At 49.8% G+C, this 18,450-nt stretch overlaps 1 protein-coding gene across 1 annotated transcript; it reads right to left on the reverse strand.

Annotated features, from left to right (window-relative positions):
• Positions 1-316: 316 nt before the first annotated feature.
• LOC307189898 (pepsin A-4-like) lies at positions 317-9,084 on the reverse strand. The gene is made up of 9 exons (XM_079928412.1): positions 8,998-9,084; positions 8,399-8,558; positions 6,336-6,453; positions 5,752-5,870; positions 4,854-5,053; positions 3,213-3,329; positions 1,914-2,058; positions 1,722-1,820; positions 317-638 (listed from the first exon to the last, which is right to left on the reverse strand). Exons 1-9 carry the CDS (start codon positions 9,051-9,053, stop codon positions 489-491), a joined length of 1,164 nt encoding a protein of 387 aa, XP_079784538.1. The 5' UTR covers positions 9,054-9,084; the 3' UTR covers positions 317-488.
• Positions 9,085-18,450: the final 9,366 nt, after the last annotated feature.

Genomic DNA, 18,450 nt, shown 5'->3' on the forward strand with positions numbered 1-18,450 from the left:
CCTTTTCTCCTTATCTCTTCTTGGCTTTGGGAAAAATAAGAAGTTACTCCCTCAACCAAGAACTCAGGTGCTCTCTTCTATGAGGAGGCAACGGGCCTGGCATTTCTGGTCCCCAACTCTTTATATGATGCTCCCAGCTGGCCCAACCGAGGCCCATTCATCTTGCCGGCTCTGTTACAAAGAGTGTGCTGCTACTGTCACCGTGTTTGGTGCTGTCCAAATGGATGTGGTCAGTTCTGTCCCCCTGCCCTGGCATTCTGACCCCAGTGATGTAAAGGGGAACACTGACAAAGAGATGCAACCTCATAAAGCAGTTTCCAGGAGGTTATGATTTATTCTACGTTATTGGCGTGACAGGGAACAGGGCCAAGATTCCACCTCCACGATCCCAGAGGAAGAACAATCAGGAGAATTATCTACATCGAAGGACAAACAGGGACAGAAACTAGGGCGGGATCTTCCTGGGAAGTGGCCGGAAAGACTCGGGCTCAGGCCACGGGAGCCAGGCCGACCTGGTTGTTGGCCCTGTCAAAGACAGTGTAGTACTGGCGGATGAAGATGTCACCCAAGATCCAGAGCTCTCCGGAGAAGGTGGGGATGTTCATGCCCTGGAATCCGCTCATGCAGCTTCCCTGGTTCTGGAGGAAAGAATGAAACTGGAGCTGGGACACAGACCCAGCAGTGACAGGCGCTGGGGTGTGAGCATCCAGGGCCGTGGTCCCCTGCCAGGTACGTGCAAGGAGGAGCCTCCTGGCTCTCCCTGGCCTGGCGTCTGCCTGTAGAAGCGGCTTACTGCACTCTTGGTTCCCAGGGATTACCAGACATTATCCAGGGTTTCCGGCAGATGCATACACCCTGACGTCAGCATCGCAGCTAAGGGCTTTAGGGAGAACTCAGCTGCGAGGAAGGATTTTGGAAGCCCTGGTGACGCAGCCTTTTCTCATTATTCTGATCCTGACCAGTGGCAAAGCGGATCAGCTGTTAGTCCTTTTCATTCACTGAGTCACTGGGCCAGCAACCGTGGCTTGTATTAGAATCACCTGTGGAGCTTTGACCCCCCCCCCCCGGGCCCCACCTCCCACCATGGCTCAGGCCCCACCCCCTCCTAATTAATCAGCATCCCCGGGGGAGGGGCCTGGGCCTCCCTATTTCTTGCTGAATGACATCGACCCACTGGGCAAAACTCGTTTTCCATCCGGCACTGTAATCGAAGGCAGAATTTTCCTGTGGCTCCTCTGCCTAAAGATTTTTATGTGGTAGAGGCAGTAGGAGCATCATAAGCCCTTACCCTGTGGAAGCTGTGATTTCTATCTGCCCAACCCTTCATAGCTTTGATGTGGCCAATCTCGCGTGATTACCCTAACCACACCCTGAGCGTGGGGAAAGCTCTAGCTTTTAGATGAGGAAACTGAGGCTAAGGAAGGTTGTAACTTGCTCAGTATCTACGGGCTAGTAATTGAGACCCAGAGCTTGGACTCTGGTGTCCCACTAAAAATCCTCTTTTCACGCCATCAGCCCTTGCCTTGCTTTTTCCCCCTGGGGGTGTTGCATCCCAATTCTCATTCATGCATTTACTTTTGCAGTGTTCTTTCTCTCCGGAGGCTGTCCAGAGCAGATGTGAGCTCCAGCGTGTGGAAGTGCACTTGCCCTTGTGCCAAGGGGGAGTATGTGGCCACGTGCTGCGCAGGCACATCTAGGTGGAAGGCTCAGAGCCCCCTTACCTGCAGGACGTAGGCCTTTGCGGGAACAGGGTACTGGACACCGTTGATTGTGAAGACGATGTCGGGAAGGCTGTCGATGGCGGAGCAGCTGATCACCATCTGGAAAGAGTGAGGATTAGAAAGGCTTTCATCCCTCCTGTGTGGCAGGTCCACCGTCTGGGTCTAGAACAGGGCGGTCAGTGCTGGACTTACGCTGCCGTAGGGACCCTCGTTGGCTCCAATGTAGCTCTGGATGTTGGCAATGGCATTGGTCGGGCCGGACAGCAGAGAGGTACCGGTGTCAACGATGGCCTGGCAGCCAGACATGCAAGCGATGGGCTCTCCAGACATGGTGATGCTGAGGTTGAGATGCAAGTCAGGGTCCCCGGAGCCCCCAGGGGGTACGTCTCCCAAGGAGGCACCAGGTGACCCTGGAGGGTCCCTCTTCCCCATCCATTGGCCGATGCATAAAATTTCAGCTTCTCTCATTCACACACTCATTCATTCTATGCATTCGCGTGTTCCACAAATATTTACTGAGTGCCTACTCTGTGTTAGGCACGGGAGATGCAAAGCCAGACAAGATGGGTGCACGGTATCTGACCACAGGGAGATTCCACTCTGGCTGGAAAGATAAGTTGAGCGGGCTGGGCAGAGCATACGGCAAGGGAACGGGAACACAAGCCAGGGTGAGGGCGGCAGTGTGCAGCAACCCGGGAAGGCTTCTCAGGGAAGCAGACGCCCAGAGGCTGCTAGGGAGTGAGGAGTTGGAGGAGGGCGTCACAGGTAGAGGGGACACAGGGTGGGGAGTGATGGAGACACTGGAGTGATGGCCAGGTAAGTCCAGCCCTGACTGCCCTGTTCTAGACCCAAGGGGAGCAGGGGTGGGAGTTTGAGGCACTGATGGGATGTTAGCATGGCTGGGGCAGACGTAGGGTGACCAGCCTGTCCCAGTTTGCCTAGGACTGTCTTGGTTTTAGTACCGAAAGACCGGCATCCCGAGAGACTGCTCACTCCTGGGCAAACCTGGGCGATGGGTCACCCTAGGAGGCCAGCTGGGGGCAGAGCAGCCAGAGGGTGAGGCTGCCTGGGGGCAGACAGGATTTGAAGGGGAAAGTGGGAGGAAATGGTTTGAAACAACTTCTCTGCTGTTTTGCCCTGATCCTAGACCAAAAGTGACAGGTACCCTAAAGGCCAAGATGTATGGACAGGGGGGGGGTCCTCCCCTCTCCCCAGGGATGCTGGTAGATTGTCCTGCCTCCCTGCTCAGAAGGGGAGTGGCTGTCTCATCCTTGCAGAGTGTCTGGGGGTTCCTGACAGCACTCTTCCTCCCGTGACGTGCCCTTGTCAGGGTCTCTCTGGCTCGGCCAACTTCCGCCTTCTCTTCCTGGAGCACGTTTCCCTGTGCCGCCTGTTCCAGGGGGATCCTGGAATTCTTAGTTAACTATGAGTCTGTAAAGAAATGGGGTCTGGGGCCCATGCCAGGATATCGCCCATCCATGGTGACCTCACCTGTCCACGGTGATCTGCCAATAACCCTGATAAGAAACAGGCACCCAGTTCAGGGTTCCCGTGTAGTAAGAAGAATCGATGCCACCGAACTGCACCACGCTGCCGCTCTCATCATCTCTATGGAAAGTGGAGGGGAAAAGGCAGGAATTCAGTTGTTCACTCATTCATTCACTCATTCGACTGAACATATAAACTGTGGGCATTCTAAGAGCTACTCTTGATCGGACTCTTGCCAGGAGCCATGCAGAGTGTACGACCCACAGGGCTTCCTGTAATCCTCACACCAAGATCCATGCCATAGTCACTATTGTTATTATTATTTCTATTTTACAGTGAGGAAACTGAGGCTCAGAGAGGTGAGGCAATGTGCCCTAGGTCACACAGCCAGGGAGCCGCAAAACCAAGATTAGAGCCCAGGTCTTTCTGGTTCCGAAGGGTTGTGTGGTTTCCACCAAATACTCTCTCTCATTGCTGTGGGGACCTCAAGAGAAATGAATGAATGACAGTGTCTGCTCTTAAGGCCTTGATAGAGTCGTTCATGGTTTGCCAACGTCTGGAGGTGTTTTTGATTGCCATGATTGGGCGGGGGTCGGGGGAGCCCCTGGTGTCTAGTAGGTAGAGGCCGGGGAGACTGCCAGACATCCCAGGACAGCCCCCAACAGCAAGGAGTCATCTGGTCCAAAGATGTCAATAGTGCTGAGATTGAGAAACTCTGTTCTAGTTGGCTCCGTGTGACATATCTAAGTGCCCATAAAAGCAGGTTATGTTTAAGAGCTGAAACTTGAATATCAAGTGGCCAAGAGGAAAAAAGGATAAAAGGGCCCTCCCGCCGTAAACTGCAGGAGTCCTGGTTACTGGAATATTCATTGTCTAAATCTCTGCGGTTTTCGGTTAGATAGGGAAACAAACGTAGGTGACAATAAGAAATTAATCACTGAAGAACTGGACACGGACAGAACGTGACCCCAGCTCACCTAACCCCACCCTGCCTCCCCTATAAACATCTGACAGCACCTGTGACACAAGGAGATGTTAGCAGAACAGTCAGTAACTAAAGGGAAGCACATCGATGGTGACAAATCGCTTCAAAAGAGAAGGACGTGAACGTCAGAGGAGAGTTGAGTGTCTTGGGAAAGTCGAGGACACACCCTCGGACATTCTGGCATAAACCTCTACTCAGACAAAATCAAGACTTTGTTATGCCTTATTCTTAGAATTAACTCATCGTCACACCTGGAACCTAGATTTTGTTAACTAATGAAAGAAACTTGCTTTCATCATTTAAAAGTTTCACTGTTCAAGATGTAAGTCCCAATCAAATCTTCTTTTCGTTTTTTGCTATGAACTTTTGGCCCCACTTTTAAGTGGATTCACTTTAAACGGTGGTCTTCAGGAGAGAAAATGGCTAATGATATCTCACTTGTGTGAGGCAAGGTGACAAAGACTCTCGCTAGTAAAATAAGACGAATGAAGATGGTTCATCAGAGAGGAATTTGGCACCATTCTCTCCAAAGATATACCTTAGAGAGCCTTAGACATTGACCTTTCCGATCCCCGGCTTGCCAAGACTCTCTCCAGCCCACCCAGCCTTCGACAGCCCCCTGCTGGACCAGGTGACCGCAACTTCCTTGCCTAACTTACTTGCTCAGGTAGACGGAGAAGAGGTCTTGGGAAACCAGACCCTGGTTCCACATGTTGTCAAAAACAGGGGTGGCCCCGGAGGAGGAGATGCTGGGGTAGGCCAGGCCCAGGATGCCGTCGAAGGGAGCGTAGTACAGGAAGGAGCCGGGCTCTGTCTTACTCAGGCCAAAGATCTGGTTGGTGTCAGAGATGCCTGCAACCTGGGTGGGGAAACCAAGGTGTTCATAACCAGCTTGTGCTGACTGAGCACTGCGGGCTGCCAGCCCCGGGCCCAGAGCATCCCTGGTTCATTTCGTGTAGGACTTGGCTTCCGGGGCATCAGGCTGGAAGGAGAGGAGAGGGATTATCCCTGGGAATGCTTGTTGTTCCACTGGAGGTGACAGTCGAGGCTGATCTCCAGATGGGCACCGTCTGCAACTTGGTGTGAGAATTTGCTGTGGAACAGATGGTCACCGTGTGTTTGTGTTTCTGAGGATCGGGTGCAAAGCAGACCCCAGGCAAATCAGAGCCCTTGACCCCTGCTGTGCCCTGGAAAATGGGGGTGCTTGTGGAGATTTTGTGACTCGAGGGGGCTGTGGGTTGGGGGGAGGAGGAAGAAGAGGAGGTGCTAAAAGAGAACTGAGGCACTTTCTCCCTTCTCGCTGCCCCTCCATAGCATTCAGCTTGGGTGACCCTGAGGTTGGCTTCTGGCTCCAGGCACCCACCCCCTTACCCCTGCTGCTCCTCCGCTAGAAACATCTGTGGTTTCTCCACCACTTTCCGCGTGCCCCAATCAGGTTACTTTTGGGATCACCGAGACCCGTGTTGCTTGAATGAGCTGATTCGGGGGGCCGTGTGCTATCCCTGGAAGCTGGCCCCAGGGCCGGGCAGCATGAGGTGCTGGCCAGCGGGGGCTCACCTGGACTGTGTCGTATCCAAGGATGCCTGTCATGCTGCCGGTACCATAGGCAATGGAGACCGTCTCACTGGTGCTCTTGAAGGTGGAGGACTTTTTAGGGTTGAAGCGGTTGTGGTTGGCTGTGAGGGCAAGAAGAGACATTGTCAAACTTCAAAAGCTGAGCCAGAGTCACGGGCTGGGGGCGCCTTCCTTGGTGGGTGCCTTGGTCCTGGGCGGGGCTTTGGAGGAGAAAGTGAACTCATCTGGCTAACCACGTCACTGACTGAAGGCCCTCCCGAGGACCCCCCGGGTGAACGCCGAGTGGAGCAGGCCCACGGCTGCCCATGGTGACGGGCAGCTTCACACTCTCTCTGCCGTTGGACTGAAATTTCTGCGGGCTGGAACCACATGTGATTCGCCCCTTCACCTCCCAGGGCACCTAAGCCTAGTGCTTGGCACATGGTAAGCGCTCAGTGCATGCCTGTTGAGTGGGTCCCTGAGTCACTCCGGCAGGCTTGAAATCGGACCTATTTGAGGCCCCTGAGTGTTCAGGGCTCCTAGGTGACTTGGTGCTGGGGGCCCAGAGAGGGCAGGGGGGCACTCACTGCAGGCAACACTGGAGCAGTAGACGGAGGGCACCCACAGGTTGGAGGAGCCAGTGTCAAAGATGACGGTGAAGTCCTGGGCGGGGGTTCCAATGCTGATGGTGCCGAAGTACTCCATCTGCCAGGGTGGGGGCAGCATAGCTCAGTGACGGGGGACTCCGCAGCCTGGCCTCCCCGGGGACTGTCTCTGGGCCATCTCGGCCCCCTCCCGCCTTCCCCTTCACTGGCCTCCTTGCCTTTGTCTCTCTCTCCAGTGTATCCATCCTTTAAGGCCCAGCCTGGTCCCCCCTGCTCCTTGAAGTCTTCCCCTATTGCTCTCCTGTCACCCACTGACTATTCTCTCCCAAGCCTCGTTAACGCCCAATAATAATGTGCTATCCCCTCTTGCCTCAAGTGTCTCAGTCTTGCCATCCTAGAGAACGTGCACTCGGACGGGAGTGGAAACTGACAGCACCCAGCCAGTAAATGCTTAAGCGCTTTTTCGTTAAGTTGTTGACGGGGAGATAAACAAGTCACCCACCTAAAGGCGGAGACCCCTTGAGATATCTTATTCCTAAATCTAGGTGCGCGCGATGGGTTTCAAGAAAGGGTGTCCTCAGGCTTTTTACTCTTAGCGGCTGCAGTCTCTCCCTTGCCAGCTCTGTCCCAGCCACGCTGATGTGGCTCTTTGATGACCAGCTCATTCCCATCCCAGGGCCTTTGCACTTGCTATCCCTTGTGCTAGGAAAATGTTTACTCTAGATCTTCTCATCAGTCCTTCCGTGCTCTAGTCAAATGTCACCTGCACCAAGAGGCCCTCCCTGACTACTATGTCTAAATTCGCCCCTGTCCCCTTCTTCTTCTTCCCCTTACTCTAATTAATTAACTTTTCTTTGTGGCATTTGTCATTACCTGGAATTATCTTACATTCTTATTTGTTTGTCTCTTATTTGTCCTCTAGAATATAAGCTCCAGGATCTTTGCTCAGTCACCATTGTTTCCCCAGCTCCTGGCAGAGAGCCTCTGACACAGGGTAGGCGCTTCGTAAATACTTGTCAAGTGAACAAAGGGGCTTAACTTTATCAAGCTTTGAACAAGCTCTTACCAAGGGCCAGGCCCTGTGCTAAGCACTCCACAAACAAATAAGCAAAAAAACCCACACCTACATTATTGCATGAATTACTTGAAACAAGCCTCTGACGGTAGATAGTAATGGTTCTGTCTTACGGGCGAGGAAGCTGAGTCTCACTCAGAGAACTTAAATGACTTGCCCAAGGTCCCATGGCTCAGAAGCTTTAGACCCTAGATTTGCTCCAGGTCTGGCAAATCTCACAGGCTAAGCTCTTAACGAGAGGCAGCGTTGCTTCCTAACCTTGGCCTCCACACAGGGGACACACTCTCTAACGAAGGGATTTGCGTCCCAAACAGAGAGTCAAAGGGATCGTCCCGAAATTCCCTAGTTAAAATGAGGCGGTGGCAGTTAGCCTGCAGACCCTTATCCCAGACTCTGGTCTGGCTCCACCCACTGACCCCCGCAGACCTCGCTTTGAAAATGGACACTGGCTTCCTTTCCTCAAATACACTCTGCTCCCCAGTGTCACAGGGTCTAGTGCAAGTTGCCCCACTCTCTGGGACCCTCTCCGGTCCTCTTGGAACCCCCGCTGTCTCTTCATCGCTCCAGAGAGGTGTCCCTGCACACCTGCAGCACACTCAGTGTGTCACGTTCACTGCATGGCCTCAGCCTGGTTATACTTGTTACGTTTTGTGAGGCTCTCCTACTAGATTGTGGGCTCCCTGAGGTTCATTCACTGCTGCTTCTCTGGGCCCAGCACAGTGCCGGACACATAGAAGGTGCTCCATCCATGTAAGCACTGGATGAACGAACGAACGAATGAACGAGAGCAGCAACTCTGACTGTGAGTTTTCCTGCCCTCCCTGGGCCTCTGAGATCCAGGGAGCAGATCCCTGGCTTACTGCTGCCTGGGGGTTTGGAGCGCTGGCCCATCTTCCCAGACTCCTGGGACCCCCTTCTCTCCACTGGGCCAAGTCCTTGGAGCTGACCCACTGCCTGCCCACACACTCACATCCAGGAAGTTCTGAAGGGGCTGGTCGGACATCAAGGTGGTGGCCTCCGAGGGAAAGTACTTGCTGCCTATGTTGTACTGGTGATTCTGCAGAAAGTCCTTCAGCTTGCCATTCTCGATCAGTTTCTGCCTCAAGGACTTCTTTCTGGTGAGCGGGACCCTGTGGCGGAGCATTTGCAAACAGATGGTTTGGAGGAAGAAGAGTAATTAGCCAAGGGGCCTGCTCATGGGGTGCCGTGGAAGGCCTGGAAGGAAAACAAAGCTGGCTCAAGAGCGGAAGAAGGAAGTCGAGAGGGGAGTTGCTCCCATTTGGGGCACAGGAATGCAGAGAGGGTACGTGGTTGCCCAAAGTCACCCGGCCCAGTGCTGGAGCTGCGGACCCAGCCCGGGCTGGACTGGAGGGTCTGGGCTGTTGACCACGTCTGCCGTGCTGTGTCCCCAGATGAGCAGAGAGGGGAGGCTTGGGACGGTTGAAGAGAGAGGAGGAAGGGAAGAGGGAAGAGGAGAAATATGGGAGGAAAGAAAGGCAGTGGGAAGGGCAGCAAAGGGAAATAGCCCCTGGGAAGCTGCTGTTCGTGCAGAGCGTCCCCCAGACTCACTTGTAGGAGGTGCACTCGGAGAGTGCTATCAAGGTGAGGAGAAGCAACCACTTCATGGTTCTTCCTGGCTCCCAAGACTCCAGAGGTGGGAAGATGGGAAGCGATACAGCAGCAGGAAGGAGCCGCTCCTTATATACAGTCCAAGTCCTCAGGCATGGCCTTATCAGCCGCTAAACGTCACTCTTTACCCTCATCGCAAACAGAAAGTTTCCTGGTAAGATTGTCCCTGCCCTGAGCCATGTTCTGGGAAGTTTCCAGTTGAGTAGCTTTCCAAGTCCTCAGGCATGACCTTATCAGCCGCTAAATGTCACTCTTTACCCTCACCGCAAACAGAAAGTTTCCTGATAAGATTGTCCCTGCCCTGAGCCATGTTCTGGGAAGTTTCCAGTTGAGTAGCTTTCCACTGTAACCGCATCCTGGGTTGGGATGGCCCTGCAGAAAGCAGGCTTATTTCTTAAATAATAGAATGCATCCAAACTTGACAAGTCGAATATTTTGACGAAATTGGTCCAAAGTGCACTTAACATTGAACACATGTCAAAGGAGCTCCAGGCACCCCGATGTGTCCTGATGGGACAGACAGCAGGGATTCTCGGAGAGCAGCTGTCCTTTCAGTGATAGGCCGTGTCCCTGAAGCTGCTTCCTCAAGCACGTTCATAGGTCCGTAGTTTGGGACTCAGGACACATTTCCCCATGGAAATGTCGTTATATGGGGTTGCTGGATGTCTAATTAGCCTATGGGCCTTATTTTGCTCTTGCTTCTCATGGCTATTGGGCTGAGTCTTGGGGAAAGTGGTGTGTACAGTACAGAGGAAGGGGATGGAGTGGAGAGGGAGTGGAAGAATGCTTCTTTTCCTGGAGGAAGCAAACTTGAAACAGGCCGAGTTCGTCTTTGGAATCTGTGCCCCTCACTTTCTGCGCCCCCTTTCTTCCTACTGCTCCTCTTCTATCCTCTCAGTTACTCAAAGCCTCCACCTTTGAGACCCCATCTGGGTCTGACTCCCAGGTGCCCCGTGCTTAAAACTTGGCTGAATCAGCTGCAGTGAGCAAAGCAATCTGGGAAAATTCATACTAGGGTGTGAATGACTTAGAAAAGTTCTCTCTCTCTCTCTCTCTCTCTCTCTTTTTTTTTGGCTGTGCCACATGGCATGTGGGATCTTAGTTCCCTGACCAGGGATCGAACCCATGCCCCCTGCTTTCCAACCCAATGGATTCTTCCCTTTGTGGGGTTTATTCAGTGGACAAAGTGGAGTGAGAACTTCTATTCAGGAATTGTGGCAGAGGTGGGTATGCAGGAGGGAGGTCGCCAGTAGGTGGCGAGACCTGTCTACGGAGTTTGCTCTGAGATCATATTCCCTGGGCCACCCCTGGTTTCTCCAACATTGGGAGACACAGATTCTATAAAAGCTCCAAATTTCCCCCAGTGCTTCTGGATGAGTTCGGAGGGGTGGGGAGTGTGGATCAAGTTTGGGACCACTGGTGTTTAGTACGAAGCATATTTGCATTTCGAACCCACCCGTTAAGACACCTTTGTGCCCCAAATGCAGATCCTTGACCCGTGTTTTCCATTTTCACATCTTTTGATGCCTGCTTTCTCTCTGCTCTCTTTTCCTCCCCCTCGAGCATTTCTCCTTTGATCTACGCTATTTGGGCGAATCTCAGCCCTTCTGTGGAGGAGCTGATGGTCCTAAAGATGCCTGCCTAGGCCTTGGGAGCAGCAGATGGAAAGCCTGGCTCAAGGGTCCCTCCTGGAGGGTGAAGGGAGGGGCATGTGCTGGGGGCTCTCTGGGGCCTTCAAAGGTACATGGTGTCTCACGCTGGGCATCATCATGATTCTTTACGCTTTATATATATGTTATGCATATATGAAATTGTTCATGATACTTTAAAAAAAAATAAAGGAGGATCTGCATACTTTCCAACTTAGAAATGGAGGCAACTGAGGTTGGGTGGAGTAGGGTGAGGCAAGGAACCCTCAGGATTGAGATGTGGGGCATGAACCATGAAGAATATTACGTGTGTTTTATTCATCTCTTATCTCCCTCAGTAAGTTATATGGTGCGTCAAGGGTTCAACATAGCATTTTAATTAATCCCCTGTAAACTCGGCTTCGTTAAGAGCGATTTGGGAACGTGCTCAGAGGAGACTCATGATTTTGTAATTGGCGGTTTCTGCCGTTAGCCAGCCGTTGCAGTAACTGACACAGAACAACATCGTTCACGTGTTTCTCTTCCCTGGCAGTGAGGGGAGACAGGGGAGCTTAGATTCACTGACCACTACTCTTAGCTCATTGTGGTAAGTGACGTTATTATCCCCATTTTACAGATGAGGAAACTGAGGGCCGGAGAAGTTGCACCACTTGCCTGAGGTGACATAGGTAAGAAGTGGTTGAACGGGGGCTTGAATGCGGGTCTCTGTCACTCCCTGTGCCTGCTCCCTTATGTACCCATGGACTGAGATGTACTGGAGACTGTGGAAAAATCTCAGGAAGAGCCTTGGCTCCAGGTTCTGGGTTTGAAGCCCAGCGCTGCCTCTGAATAGCTGCAAGACCCGGGACTGGTGATCCAATCTCTGAGAGACTCAGTTTTCTCATCAGTAAAAGGGAGATAAATAGTACCATCAATTCCATGGAATTGTGAGAGTTAAGCACAGAGCGCTCGCCAGCCATCCACATACAGCGGCTAAAATGAAGAGTGCGGACGAGAATGCTGGGCAAGTAGAGCTTTTCTCTACTGCAGGCGGGAAGGCGAGGTGGTACGGCCACTTTGGAGAACAGTGTAGCGGTTTCTTTTTTAAATATTTTTATTTTTTATGGGGCTTCCCTGGTGGCGCAGCGGTTGAGAGTCCGCCTGCCGATGCGGGGCACACGGGTTCGTGCCCCGGTCCGGGAAGATCCCACGTGCCGCGGAGCGGCTGTGCCCGTGAGCCATGGCCGCCGAGCCTGCGCGTCCGGAGCCTGTGCTCCGCAACGGGAGAGGCCACAGCAGTGAGAGGCCTGTGTACCGCAAAAAAAAAAAAAATATATATATATATATTAAATGTTTTATTTATTTTAAAAATTATTTAATTTATTTTCTTTTTAGCAGTTTCTTATAAAGTCAACATGTACCTACCATTTGGCCCAGAACTCCCCCTTCTTGGTATTTACTGAAAAGAAATGAAAAACATATGTCCCCACAAAGACCTGGACCCAAATGTTTATAACAGCTTTTTTCATAATTGCCCCAAACTGGAAACAACTTGATGTCCTTCAGCTGGTCCCTGGATAAGTGAGCAGTGTATGGCCAACGATGGAGGACCGTCAGCCACAGAAACAGATGAACTACGGGATGAATCTCATGGGTGTTATGCTGAGTGAAAGAGGCCAGACGCAAAGGCTACGTTTGTAGGATTCTATTTATATGCCATTCTGGAAAAGGCAAAATGATGGGAACAGAAAACAGGTCAGTGGTTTCTAGGGGCTGGGGTCAGAGTAGGAGACTGACTACAAGGGGGGATGGGGGAACTTTGTGGGGGGATAAAAGTAGTCTATCTCTAGATTGAACACCTGAAGAGGTAAATTTCACTCGGTGACAATAGCCCAGACACACCTGACTTTACAGCAGGTGAAGTGCTCAGCCACTGATGGCCACACAGTAGGAGCGAAGGCAAAATTGTGTCCTAGGCTCTGCCCAAGGCTGTGGAGGCCTTGGAGGGGACACACTGGATTCATTTCAAGTAAAATGATGTAATCCGACTAAAGAAAACGAAAAAGAAAAGAACAACCAGTCATCATCCCTGCTTCCATTTTGGTCCTTTGAACCATGAGTGACATCTGTCCACGCTCCGTGTCTTATGGCAGGGGTGACAAGGTTGGCAGGCTGAGGCAAAGCTCCAAGGAGCTGGGTGGGGACTGTGAATACTTCTCAGACCCCTGGTCGCTGGGCCATCCAGAAGGGCTCTTTCATTCTATCCAGGCAGTCAGGGTGGGGTGACCAGAGTCCATCTAGGAGGGACGCTCCCCTGGGCTTCCTGGAGCTGGCTTGCAGTGCTTGGAGCCCAAGATGAGGCAACGGTTTGTGGGGAACTGCTTGTCTGTGGGACCCACATGGGAATTTTGGATAGAGGAGAAATACATTTGGGAGGCAGACTCCTCAGGCAGTAACCTGCAGGACACATGCACACGTTCATTCAACACGTGTTTATTTTGTACCTGCTCTGTCCTGGGTTTGCATGGTCTAGTTGCTGGGGGTGCATCCACGAGGAAGATGGAACTAGGCCATGCCTTCGAGGAGTCTGAGGTCAGGTCAGGAGAGGACCGAGGGGGAGGCCCCTTTCCTTTCCACCTGGGGAGGCCTTTGGACCACACTAATGGGAAGCCCTAATGGGACTGATGAAGATACTGAAGTTCGGGGAAAACTTCATAAGTGGGAGGCTGACACGCTTGATGTCACCAATTCCCAATACATGGTTGACTCTGTGATGGCCCCCAATTATCCTCATCTCCTGGTATTCATGCCTCTTGTAATCCCCTCCCCTTGAACGTACGCAAGACCGATGACTTGCTTCTCGTCGATAGGATATGGCAAAGCGGATGGGGTGTCACTTTTGTGATTACATTATGTGAGATTGTTACTTGGGTCTTGCCAGCAGACTCTTCATGTAGACTTTCTCCCTTGCTGGCTCTGAATAAACAAGCTGCCCCATGAGGAGGCCCACATGGCAAGGAACGGAGGGTGACCTCCAGCCTTCAGCCAGCAAGGAACTGACGGCCCCAGTCTGACAACCCCCAAGAAACTGAATCTTGCCAGTGACCCTGTGAGCCTAGAAGATGACCTTCTCCATTCGAGCTTCAAATGATACCACATCCCTGGCTGACACCTTGACTGCAGCCTTATCAGAGGCCCTGAAACAGAGGAGGCCCTGCAGCCAAACAAGGCCTGGATTCCTGACTCACAAAAACGCTGAGATAATAAATGTGAGGTGTTGTAAGTTGCTAAGTTTGTGTTAATTTGTCACCAGCAATGGAAAGCTAATACAGGGCTAGAAACCTCCTAGAAAATTCCACAAAGGTCCACCTGGCTGCCTCATGCTTTTCTCCATTTGGGGGCCATTTCAGTGTTCTGCAAGGTGGTTTTCTGCTCAGGCAATACAAGTGACCTGAGAAGGAGGGAGTTGACATCATTGGTCTGCTTATCTGCAAACCCCCATCAGTACAGCCAGGACTGCATTTCTGTGGCTCTTCATGCTTTTCTGAGTGCTTTGAGATACATGCTCTTTTGAAAACGTATTATTCCTGCGTTATCCCCATTGACACAGTGCAGAAGAGTTAAGTGATCAGTGCAGGTTCACACAGCTAAGTAGTGACACAGGCAGGACTGGAACCCAGGTCTTAGAAGGCTCTGGTCTTGGGAGGCTCTGGTCCCGGGCCGGGCTCTGTGGCCACACACATCCACCTGGTTTCTGTCCGTTGGTTAGAGTGTACAGTGGACATTCCGTGATGCCTGCCGCCCATCACAGCCCAGGGGCACTCAGAGAAGCCATCCTATCCAGTCCCCAGAGGAGCTCTTGGGAGGGAAGGTGGAATCCTGACTCTAGGACTGAGCATTCTCCATGAAGTCTGATGTCAGCCAGGGCTGATCCGTGACCGCCAGCAGGGAAACCGCGTAATCTCATTGTGCCAGACTGGCTTGGCAGAAAGATTAGATAGCAACATTTACTTTGCCATTAGCCTTACCTGACACTTGGCTTTGAGGGGCTTGCGAACTGCACTGCCAGTGCATGGTACCCCCTGCCAAGGGCACAGGTGTTCAGAAATGTTCCGTGAACATAGCAAATCAAGCAGTGGAAGGAAATCTAAAGAAGTGAATTATGGCAAGCCTGGCATGGAATATTAAGCATGACAAGTGTTTCTGAGCAGGTCTGAGAGGCCTTGGGATGGCTGGTCCCCTGGGATCTTTCAGTCAGGGTCTCACCCCAGGCACGTGGTCATCCAACAATACAGAGAGCATTTTTCCACTCCCCAGTCCCAGATCTGTGGAGTTTCTCCAGGCTTTAAAAATGAAAATTTTAATTAAGAACATTTTGGGGCCCATTTATTGCAAATAATGTATGTTCATTGCAGATATTTATAGGTTAATAAAAATTTTTAAATGACTCAACTCCACTACCCAGAGCTATCCACCATTAATGTTGTCAATGAATATATTTACTTACTTACAAAAATGAGGCCATACAATACCGTACACATGGTTTTACAACCTGATATTTATTTATTTATATTCCAGTTTTATTGAGATGTCATTGACATACAGCCCCGTGTAAGTGTAAGGTGTACAGCATAATGACCTGACTTACATACATCACGAAACGATGACCACGATAAGCTTAGTGAACATCCATTTTCTCATACAGATAGAAAATTCAAGAAATAGAAAAAAATTAGTTCTCTCGTGATGAGAACTCTTGGGATTTACTCTGTTAACAGCTTTCATATATAACATACAGCAGTGTTAATTAAATTTATCAAGTTGTACATTACACCCTTAGTACTTATTTATCTTATAACTGGAAGTTTGCACCTTTTGAGGGCCTTCATCCAAGTCTCCCTTCCCCTAATCCCACCTCTGAGAACCACAAATCTGATCTCTTTTTCTATGAGTTTGTGTCTTTGTTTTTGAAGTATAATTGATCTACAGCACTATGTTATTTCCTGTTACACAGGGTGCTTTGGTATTTCTATACATTTCAAAATGATCAGCGCAATAAGTCTGGTTACAATATGTCACCATACAAATATATAATTATTGACTGTATTTCCCACACTGTACGTTTCACACCTGTGACTCATTTATTTTGTAACTGGAAACTTGTACCTGTTAATCTCTTTCACCTGTATCTTTCCTTCTCCCACCCTGCTCCTGTCTGGTGACTACCTGTTTGTTCTCTGTATCTATGACTCTACTTCTGTTTTGTTATGTTTGTTCATTTGTTTCATTTTTTAGATTCCACATATAAATGAAATCATACAATATTTGTCTGTCTCTGTTTCACTTATTTCACTAAGTATAATACCCTCTAGGTCTGTCCATGTTGTTGCAAATGGCAAGACTTCCTTCTTTTTTATAGTGGAGTAACATTCCATTGTATGTGTGTGTGTATATATATATTGCAAATATATATATGTCACATCTTCTTTATCCATTCATCTATTGATGGTCCCTTAGATTGCTTCCATATCTTGGTGATTGTAAATAATGCTGAAGTGAACATAGGGGTGCATCTATTTACTAATTTCTTAAGTTCAAATGCATTTTAAGAACCATGCATTTTACTCCCCACCACGTGTCTATGGTTTTTGACATCATACTTTACATCTTTTTGTTTTGTGTATCCCTTAATTACTTATTGCAGCTATAGATGATTTTATTACTTTTGTCTTTTAACCTTCCTACTAGTTTTAAATGTGATTGATTTTCTACCTTTACTGTATAAATGCCTTTACCAATGAGATTTTTCCTTGTGTAATTTTCATGTTTCTAGTTGTGGCCTTTTCTTTTTCGCTTAGAGAAGTCCCTTTAGCATTTCTTGTAAAGCTGGTTTGGTGGTGTTGAACTCTCTTAGCTCTAGCTTGTCTGTAAAACTTTTGATCTCCCCATCACATCTGAATGAAAGCCTTGCCAAGTAGTGTATTCTTGGTTGTAGGTTCTCCCCTTCCATCACTTTAAATACATCATACCACTCCCTTCTGCCGCAGAGTTTCTGCTGAAATCTCAGTTGATAGCCTTATGGGAGTTCCCTTGTATGTTAAGTTGTTGCTTTTCCTTTGCTGCTTTTCATGTTCTCTCTTTATCTTCAATCTTTGACATTTTAATTACAGTGTGTATTGGTGTGGTCCTCTTTGGGTTGATTCTGTTTGAGACTCTCTGTGCTTCCTGGACTTGGATGACTGTTTCCTTTGCCAGGTTAAGGAAGTTTTCAGCTATTATGCCTTTTTTTTTTTTGAATTTTTTTTTTTTTTTTGTCTGTGTTGGGTCTTCGGAGCTGTGCACAGGCTTTCTCTAGTTGCAGCAAGCGGAGGCTACTCTTCGTTGTGGTGTGTGGTCTTCTCATTGCTGTGGCTTCTCCTGTTGCGGAGCATGGGTTCTAAGCGCACAGGCTTCAGTAGTTGCAGCACACAGGCTCAGTAGTTCCAGCATGTGGGCCCTAGAGTGCACAGGCTTCAGTAGTTGTGGTGTATGGGGTCAGTTGTCACGGCACGCGGGCTCTAGGGCATGCAAGCTTCAGTAGCTGTGGTGCACGGGCTCAGTAGTTGTGGCACACAGGCTTAATTGCTCCGCATGTGGGATCTTCCAGAACCAAGGATCAAACCGGTGTCCTCTGCATTGGCAGGCAGATTATTGACCACTACCCACCAGGGAAGTCCCTATTATGTCTTTAAATATGTTCTCTGCCCCTTTCTCTCTCTCTTCTCCTTCTGGGACCCCAATAATGGGAATATTAGTGTGCTTGATATTGTCCCTTTAACTCTCCTTATTTATTTAAAATTTTTTATTTTTTATTATTTATTTATTTATTTATTTATTTTTGACTGCGTTGGGTGTTCGTTGCTGCATGTGGACTTTCTCTAGTTGCGGCGAGCAGGGGCTACTCTTTGTTGCAGTGTGTGGGCTTCTCACTGCGGTGGCTTCTCTTGTTGCGGAGCACGGGCTCTAGGTGCGTGGGCTTAGTTGCTCTGCGGCATGTGGGATCTTCCCAGACCAGGGCTTGAACCCGTGTCCCCTGCATTGGCAGGCGGATTCTTAACCACTGCACCCCAGGGAAGTCCCTCCTCATTTCTTTTCATTCTTTTTTTCTGTTAAGCTTCCGTGATTTCCACTACTCTGTCTTCCAGCTCACTGATCTGCTCCTCTGTAACATTTACTGTTGATTCCTTCTCGTGTATTTTTCATTTCAGTTATTGAATTCTTCATCTCTGTTTGGTTCTTCTTTATATTTTCTAACTCTTTGCTACAAACGTCTAACTTCTCAGTCTGTTCATCCAATCTTCTCTCAGTTTCTTTGATTATCATTATGATCATTACTTTGAACTCTTTACTGGGTAGGTTGCCTATCTCCTCTTCACTTAGTTCTTCTTCTGGGGCTTTATCTTGTTCCTTTGTTTGGAATGTATTCTTCTGTCTCTTCATTTGGCCTAATTTGCTATTTTTATTTCTATGTATTTGGTAGGTTGGTTACATTTTCCAACTTTGGAGAAGTGGCCATCTGTTGAAGATGTCCTATGCGTCCCAGCAGTGCACTGCCCTATAGTCCCAGAGTTATATGCTCTAGGGATGCCCTGTATTTGGGCTGTGTGGGTCCTTCTGTTGTGGTGAGCTGACCACTGTGGGTGGTCTGGTAGGTGTGGATGGCCCCCAGTCTAGTTGGTTGCCTGGCCCTGCCTTGTGCAGAGACTGCTGGCCCCTGGTAGGCGGG

This window comes from Stenella coeruleoalba (genome assembly GCF_951394435.1).
Source record: "Stenella coeruleoalba genome assembly, chromosome: 8".
Lineage (NCBI taxonomy): Eukaryota > Metazoa > Chordata > Mammalia > Artiodactyla > Delphinidae > Stenella > Stenella coeruleoalba.

Excerpts from the sequence above, each read along its gene's own strand:
- LOC307189898 (XM_079928412.1), bottom strand. The coding sequence starts at position 9,053 with ATGAAGTGGTTGCTTCTCCTCACCTTGATAGCACTCTCCGAGTGCACC. Across the intron at positions 5,054-5,751 it reads TTGGATACGACACAGTCCAG|GTTGCAGGCATCTCTGACAC; the intron begins GTGAGCCCCCGC and ends TTCCCCACCCAG. Across the intron at positions 639-1,721 it reads CAAAGGCCTACGTCCTGCAG|AACCAGGGAAGCTGCATGAG; the intron begins GTAAGGGGGCTC and ends TCTTTCCTCCAG.